The sequence below is a fragment of the Sprattus sprattus genome (assembly GCF_963457725.1).
Source record: "Sprattus sprattus genome assembly, chromosome: 3".
Classification (NCBI taxonomy): domain Eukaryota; kingdom Metazoa; phylum Chordata; class Actinopteri; order Clupeiformes; family Clupeidae; genus Sprattus; species Sprattus sprattus.
In genome coordinates, this window is record NC_137922.1 from 46,127,811 (window position 1) to 46,135,846 (window position 8,036).

The following is an 8,036-nucleotide window of genomic DNA, read 5'->3' on the forward strand; positions in this document are numbered from 1 at the left end:
GAGAAATGAGAAAGGAAAGTGTGCACAGTGTCTGTTTTAAATTATACAGTTAAACACATCTACTTTATATCCATAGTAAAAGACCTGCCTGGCAACCTGTCCCTGTGTGTGTGTGTGTGTGTGTGTGTGTGTGTGTGTGTTTTTGTGTGTGTTTAGAGGGCAGATAAAGGCACCTCCTTTGAAGACAGTCAGCTGGTGGCCGTCTGCTTTGACCTCCTGATTGCTGGAACTGACACCACCTCTAACACCCTGAGGACAGCAACACTCTACCTCATGACCCATCCTCACATACAGGGTACAAGGTCAAACTCACTATTAAACAAATACGTGGTTGTTTTGTTAAGAAATGTGTAGTGGGTATGCTGATTGTGTGTGTGTTTGTGTATGTGCGTGCGTGCGTGCGTGGGTGCGTGTGTGCGTGTGTGCGTGGGTGTGTGTGTGTGTGTGTGTGTGTGTGGTGTGTGTGTGTGTGTGTGTGTGTGTGTGTGTGTGTGTGTGTGTGTGTGTGTGTGTGTGTGTGTGTGCGTGCATGTGGGTGTGTGTGTGTGTTAGTTCACGTGTGTGTTTGTATGTGTTCGCGCGTGTGTGTGTGTGTGTGTGTTTGTGTGTGTGCACTCAGAACGCTGCTACCAGGAGATAGATGAAGTGTTGGGCTCTCGTGAACAGGTGTTGTTTGAGGACCGGCAGGCCATGCCCTACGTCCAGGCTGTGATCCACGAGGCCCAGAGAGTGGCAGATACTGTTCCCCTCAGCATGATCCACACCACCACCACGGACACACACGCCCAGGGCTACAGCATTCCCAAAGTAATGCTCACTGTTTAAAATTGATTTTTCGAATTGTATGAATTGATATTAGCGCCATTAACAATAGGCATTGTCTCAAAGTGCTGTAAGGAGTCAGAGACTTGAACCCTGTAGAGCAAGCACAAGGCAACGGTGGCAAAGCAACCCATCTGCTTAAGGGGGGGGGGGGTTTAGGGGGAGAGGCAGGCAAAAGTATATCAGACTTTCATTATATTAACATACATGGGGCAGATAGACATCAGACTTCCATTATATTAACATACATGGGGCAGATGGACATACAGACCTACATTATATTGGCATACATGGGATGCTGCCACCACAGTAGGTATGCAGTAGAACACTGGCTGCAATAGGTGGGTGTGATTGGGCAGTAGACACATAAGACATGAGAGGTCATATGACACATGAGAGGTCACATGACAGATAAGAGGTCACATGACACATCAGAGGTCCTTGGAAACCTAGCCCTATCCGCGTAACTAAAGGGTGGTGCATGCTGGTCCAGCATCATCACAAGGATGGTCTGGCAAACTAGTTGCCTTGAATACATTACTACCTACAGTATGTGATCATTGGGCTCATGTGTAGCCATTGCATCTCTTTCATCCCACTCAGTAGATCCTTTTTTCATGTCTCTCTCTCTCTCTCTCCATCTCTAGGGCACGATGATCATCCCTTATCTGTCCTCAGCGCTACGTGAGGAAGGCCAGTGGAAGTCCCCACATGACTTCAACCCCGATAACTTCCTGAACGAGAGGGGAGAGTTTGTCAAGCCTGACGCCTTCATGCCCTTCTCTACAGGTACTTCTCACTAACATGGCTTCCAGAATGCATTGGATTTGACTCAGGTGTATACTTGTGCGGTTTTGAACAATTAATTCCATTGTTTTAAACCTGTTTTCCACCCCTGTTATAAAATGTACTTTTAGGTGTTTAGTCATTATAAGTAGTACAATGGTGTTTACAGCAGTATATCATTGGGTTAAATTAGTATGTGAAGTTGTTGTGAATCCTATGGCGTTTACAGCAGTATGTCTTCTGGTTCTTCACACAGGTTCTCGTATGTGTCTCGGGGAGGGGCTTGCTCGCATGGAACTCTTTCTCATCCTGGTCACGTTGCTGCGCCGCTTCCGATTGGTCTGGCCCGAGGAAATGGGTGTTCCTGACTACAGCATGGTCTTTGGCGGCACACAAGCAGCCAAACCTTTCCAGGTCACTGTCCACCTGAGAGGGGCATGAACTATTAATTGCTCAAATATCTTTTTTTTTATGGTAAATTCCATACACATCTGTATAATAAAACTGACAATCATTATTGGTCACAGTAAGCAACTAGACATTTGTACTGTGCACTGGTGACTACATCATTGAAGTCTGAACTTTATTTGAAGCGCCTTGAGACCATATAGAGAACTATATAAATAAAAATGAATCTAATTGAATTGAATGTGTGTACACAAAGTGTACTCTGTACTCTGATTATGACTTGTGTGAAGTGAAGGGATGTTCTGTTAGGTGCCAATTGCCACAGGTTGTCCGGTCAGAACAGAAAGATGCCAAATTCCCAATAAATATGTTTATTTATTTACACACACACACACACACACACAAGCATGACATAGATCATGATTGCCTTGAAAAGCCTTGATGTAACTGTTAAAATGACGAATTTAATGCTGTGGCTCTGATGGACGCACGGCAAGAATACTAAATGATCGTGAATGCGTGGCCTGCACAACGGGGGTTCACAGCTGGACACCGCTGGGAAAGGCAACCTTCTGAACAGGAAAAGGATATATTTCTCAAAAACAATACTTAGTACACAGGTCATCCACTCTCTTCAACAGCATACCAATTGGAGCTGTAAATTAACTAAGTCTGAGGCTTCTTCAACATATTTTTAGCAAATCATCTCCTTCAACTTATGTTTAACAAATTATTAAACATTAATTTTAAAGTACATTTCTCAAAGACTCACTGGGTAAAATACAAAGCAAAACTTAAACATAAAAATCAGTAAGATTGCTTGAAATTGACCACATCAAAGAGCAGTGCAAGGAAAAGGGAAGTTAATCTATAGCACAATGTATTCACATTGGCAAAAGTGCATTACAAATGAGCAGATAAAAGAACATAGATACCGTACATGAGAGATTAAAACAGTTAAGTACCTTACAAAGGAAATATAGAAAAATATAAGATCAAAAAATTATACAAGTATTTATTTTACAGGTAGAATTTCTCCCTCAGCCCCAAACATATACAAAACAAACAAACATAAATCGGTACTCAAAACTAGTCAACTAGTCAAACATTATTCAGTGTGATCACTTCAACTGACATCAGGTAAGTACTCCTTCTCTTCCACCCCCTCTGAAGGAATGAGGCACTATTTAAATAATACTGCTCATTGGGCTCATTGACCCAATCAGCCCAATTGGACCCAACCATTTCAGTGGGGTAACCCTCCCCACATTAGTCCTAACAAATACATAATTAATATACGCCTAAGCCCACCACCAAGTTCCCAAATAAACCCAAAACCATACATTTACAATATGTTCACATCTTACACACACTACACATATTATTAACTAGCATGCAAAGCAAGGAGTATTTATTTTCCTTTCAAGATATTGTTCTAACCTAATTCATGAACAATTTCGACGGTTACTTATAGTTTTAGTGTAGTTCTGTCAATATTTCGTTGTTGATTTGAGACATCAAGGTTTTGTGTGCTTGTAAATTCACATCTGTACAATAATATATATATGTGTGTAAAACAAGAATAGAAAATGAACTGGCTCTTTTTCTGATCAATTGATTTTCTGCTTAGGTACTGGCGATATTAGCCACGAGGAGAGCAGCGATGAGGGTGCTTCGGAAATCTGCCAGCCAACCCAAGACCAGCGAGAGGTAGAGGTGTGAGACCAAAAGGTTAAAGGGGCAAGAGGCCGACAAGCCAGGAGAGTTGGACCAGAACAGAATCAGCAGACAGAACACAGCAGGAGAGTTGGACCAGTACACAATCAGCAGACAGAACACAGCATGAGAGTTGGACCAGTACAGAATCAGCAGCTGATGATGACCTGGATAACCCAAATCAGCTACCAGATTTCTCACCAAGAAGATCTGCTTGCATTTATTTAGTGACACTGGTCCTTAGGGGGACTATGACACGTGCTCCGTTCTTTTTTTCTGTGTATATCCTCTTAGCCATTTGTACCCCGACTAACTCATATGCATGTGGTGTCGTTGAGGACAAGCAGTCATATGTTGACAAGACTGGGGCATGGACTGAAACAAGCTCTGGAAATAATCTAAAAAATGATTTCCCTAATCCTTTATAGTGGTCTGGTGGATGTTAGCTCTTTCCATCGGTACTGGAGCATGAACACCCTGTACCATGTGCTTTGGGCGAGGTCCACTATGTCACAGGAGCGGTTTAAGGCCCTGATGGCCATGTTACATGTAGTGGACCCCAGTGCTGAGGATGGAAATGATCAGCTGAGAAAAGTCAAAGCTTTCCTTTACCAGTTCATTCATTGTTTACTTTTTATCATATTTTCACATAATACTGTACTATAGTGTGGTGTATTGTATATATTGTATTGAATTGCACATACAACATTTGCATAAATTGAAATTCCATTGAATAATGAAATTAGCTTTAAAATGAGACATCACACATTAACATATATTACAAAGTGTTCTTACGTCACTGTTTTAACTGAAAGCGCCCCAAATCGGTCATTTAAGGGGCTGGCATCAAAGGGTTAAATGGTCCCGATGCACATCATTGCAATGTGTGGACAAGATCCTTTAAATGGTCCTGATGCACATCACTGCAATGTGTGGACAACATCCTTTTAATGGTCCCAATGCACATCACTGCAATGTGTGGACAAGATCCTTTAAATGGTCCTGATGCACATCACTGCAATGTGTGGACAACATCCTTTTAATGGTCCCAATGCACATCACTGCAATGTGTGGACAACATCCTTTAAATGGTCCTGATGCACATCACTGCAATTTGTGGACGACATCCTTTGTTTGAACAGGTCTAGGGCCCAGCGCTGATTCTTCTGGTCTCATCGTTTGGAATGTCGATCTATTGGTTCCTGTACACGGGGCTAGCCCTGTGTGGATAATGTATGAAGATAAACCCAAAACATTATTACTGGAAGGAAAATCTATCTCACTGCATCCATATTTACCACTGAAAGATAATCTACCAAGCAACTTACCAAGTGTCTCTTCCGGTTGTGGAGGAGTAGAGAATGTGCCTCTCATCCTACTATATGTTCTCTTGCCAAATGCTAGGATTTTCCAGAGGAATAGGTTCAAGATGAATCCCCCGATAAACAGAGCGATTTCCCACGGAATGGAGAACTGCCAAGTGTCTGTGGAAAAGGAAAAACATGTCAGGAGAGGGAAGTAGGTCAAGACCAGCGCACTAGGAAAGAAACAGACGAATTACATTGTTTATTTTCTGGAGTGAGATGGTATGCACACTTATACCATCAACACACACAACACAAATAATGTAATACTCTTTTGCTGATTTAATTTCCATTTACTTTAGCCTTCCATTCTCTTCAAACCCTCCAACAAATAACTAATACCAGACACTGTCGGATATGTAAAAAAATTATTAAGTTAGGTAAAAAAAATATGCACATCCCTACAGACAACTGCAGTGACTATGCATAAAAGAAAATATACCTTTGACAGGCACATTTACGTTGTCCTTAAAAGTACCAACATCTTCATTCATCTTATTTTGTACTGAGAGAGAGAGAGAGTGAGAGAGAGTGAGAAAGAGAGAGAGAGAGAAAACAGTATATCTCTTTTCCTGTGCATTAATGCAGTTAGGTAACAGAAATCCAGGGAGTACTTACACCCATCTTTGATGGTAAGCTTCACGATTCTGAGCCTTCGCATGGTGTTGCTGTCTCTCACAGTGAAAACTCCCTCATCGGTTTCAGTCATGTTAGTAAATGTCACAGTGTAGTCGTGGACAAAACATCTCCAGCTGTATTTTCTAACGCATAAGGGCACAGCTCCCTCTACGACACACACCAAGTCATCAGTGGAGTGACTGGCCTTACGGAACATCACTCTCACTGGCTCTGAACTTAGAAGACCAATGGACAGAGCATCACCTTTATGGACCTCCGCAGTGCTGTGATGAGCTGAAAGGTGGGTGGGATGAATGTTTTTTTTTCAGTTATACAGTATATGCACAATATACAGCCGCGGAAAAAATTAAGAGACCACTTCAAAATTATCAGTTTCTCTGGTTTTACTATTTATTGGTATGTGTTAAAGTAAAATGTACATTTTTGTTTTATTGTATAACCTACTGGCAACATTCCTACCAAATTTCAAATAAAAATATTGTCATTTAGATCATTTATTTGCAGAAAAATGACAATTGGTCAAAATAGCAAAAAAGATGCAGTGTCTTCAGATCTCGAATAATGCAAAGAAAACAAGCTCATATTCATTTTTAAACTACACAATACTAATGCTTACACTTAGGAAGAGTTCAAAAATCAATATTTGGTGGAATAACCTTGATTTAAAATCACAACGTTCATGTGTCTTGGCATGCTCTCCACCAGTCTTTCACATTGCCGTTGGGTGACTTTATGCTACTCCTGGCGCAAGAATTCAAGCAGCTCGGCTTCTTTTCGTGGCTTGTGACCATCCATCTTCCTCTTGATCACATTTCAGAGGTTTTTTATGGGATTCAGGTCTCGAAATTGGGCTGGCCATGACAGGGTCCTGATCTGGTGGTACTCCATCCACACCTTTACTGGCCTGGCTGTGTGGCATGGAGCATTGCCCTGCTGGAAAAAACATTTCTCAGAGTTGGGGAACATTGTCAGAGCTAAAGGAAGCAAGTTTTTCTTCCGGGACAACGTTGTACTTTGCCTGGCAGAGGTTTGTAAAAGACCATAAGGATTGAAAAAAGCGGACTGGAGGGTCTTCTAGTTCGTCTTCTCTGATGAGTCCAATTTTCAGCTTTGCCCAACACATGGTCGTCTGATGGTTAGACGGAGACCTGGAGAGGCCTACAAGCCAGAGAGTCTTGCACCTACTGTGAAATCGGACTCATCAGAGAAGACGAACTTAGAAGAACCTCCAGTCCGCTTTTTCAACCCTTATGGTCTTTTACAAACCTCAGCCAGGCAAAGTACAACGTTGTCCCGGAAGAAAAACTTGCTTCCTTTTGCTCTGACAATGTTCCCCAACTCTGAGAAATGTTTTTTCAAGCAGGGCAATGCTCCATGCCACACAGCCAGGCCAGTAAAGGTGTGGATGGAGTACCACCAGATCAGGACCCTGTCATGGCCAGCCCAATTTCGAGACCTGAATCCCATAAAAAAACCTCTGAAATGTGATCAAGAGGAAGATGGATGGTCAAAAGCCATGAAAAGAAGCCGAGCTGCTTGAATTCTTGCGCCAGGAGTAGCATAAAGTCACCCAACGGCAATGTGAAAGACTGGTGGAGAGCATGCCAAGACACATGAAAGTTGTGATTTTAAATCAAGGTTATTCCACCAAATATTGATTTCTGAACTCTTCCTAAGTGTAAGCATTAGTATTGTGTAGTTTAAAAATGAATATGAGCTTGTTTTCTTTGCATTATTCGAGATCTGAAGACACTGCATCTTTTTTGCTATTTTGACCAATTGTCATTTTTCTGCAAATAAATGATCTAAATGACAATATTTTTATTTGAAATTTGGTAGGAATGTTGCCAGTAGGTTATAGAATAAAACTAAAATGTACATTTTACTTTAACACATACCAATAAATAGTAAAACCAGAGAAACTGATAATTTTGAAGTGGTCTCTTAATTTTTTCCGCGGCTGTATATATTCACCCACTGGATTTTTTTCTCAAAAATGTGCTCCGTAAGAGTGTTTGACGATGCGTAGTATTTTACATGAGAAAATATACAGATTGTAGATAGGTCTGACTTACCTGAAAGCTCCAGTGTGACGTCACAAATTACATTATCATCACAGTGGCCTTCATACCCTCCCTCATCAGTGAGTGCTGCTTGAGGGAGCAAGAGGAAGATGTTCCCAGAGAGACCGACTGTGGCTTTGTTCCCAAAATTAGCACAGGTACCGTCTGCACAGTGAGCAATCACTTGGGAGGGAGGAGGTCTCACCTTCTCCCATTTCACAACACCATGACACGGCTT

At 41.7% G+C, this 8,036-nt stretch overlaps 1 protein-coding gene across 1 annotated transcript in view; it reads left to right on the forward strand.

The window, feature by feature from the left end:
• Nucleotides 1-2,049, forward strand: part of LOC308362384 (cytochrome P450 2F2-like) — a gene marked incomplete at both ends in the record, with an annotated part of 5,372 nt that extends 3,323 nt beyond the window's left edge. The window contains 4 exon segments of the mRNA XM_080835002.1: nucleotides 157-295; nucleotides 620-807; nucleotides 1,470-1,611; nucleotides 1,865-2,049. Coding sequence (XP_080691128.1) covers nucleotides 157-295; nucleotides 620-807; nucleotides 1,470-1,611; nucleotides 1,865-2,049 — 654 coding nt within the window.
• Nucleotides 2,050-8,036: the final 5,987 nt, after the last annotated feature.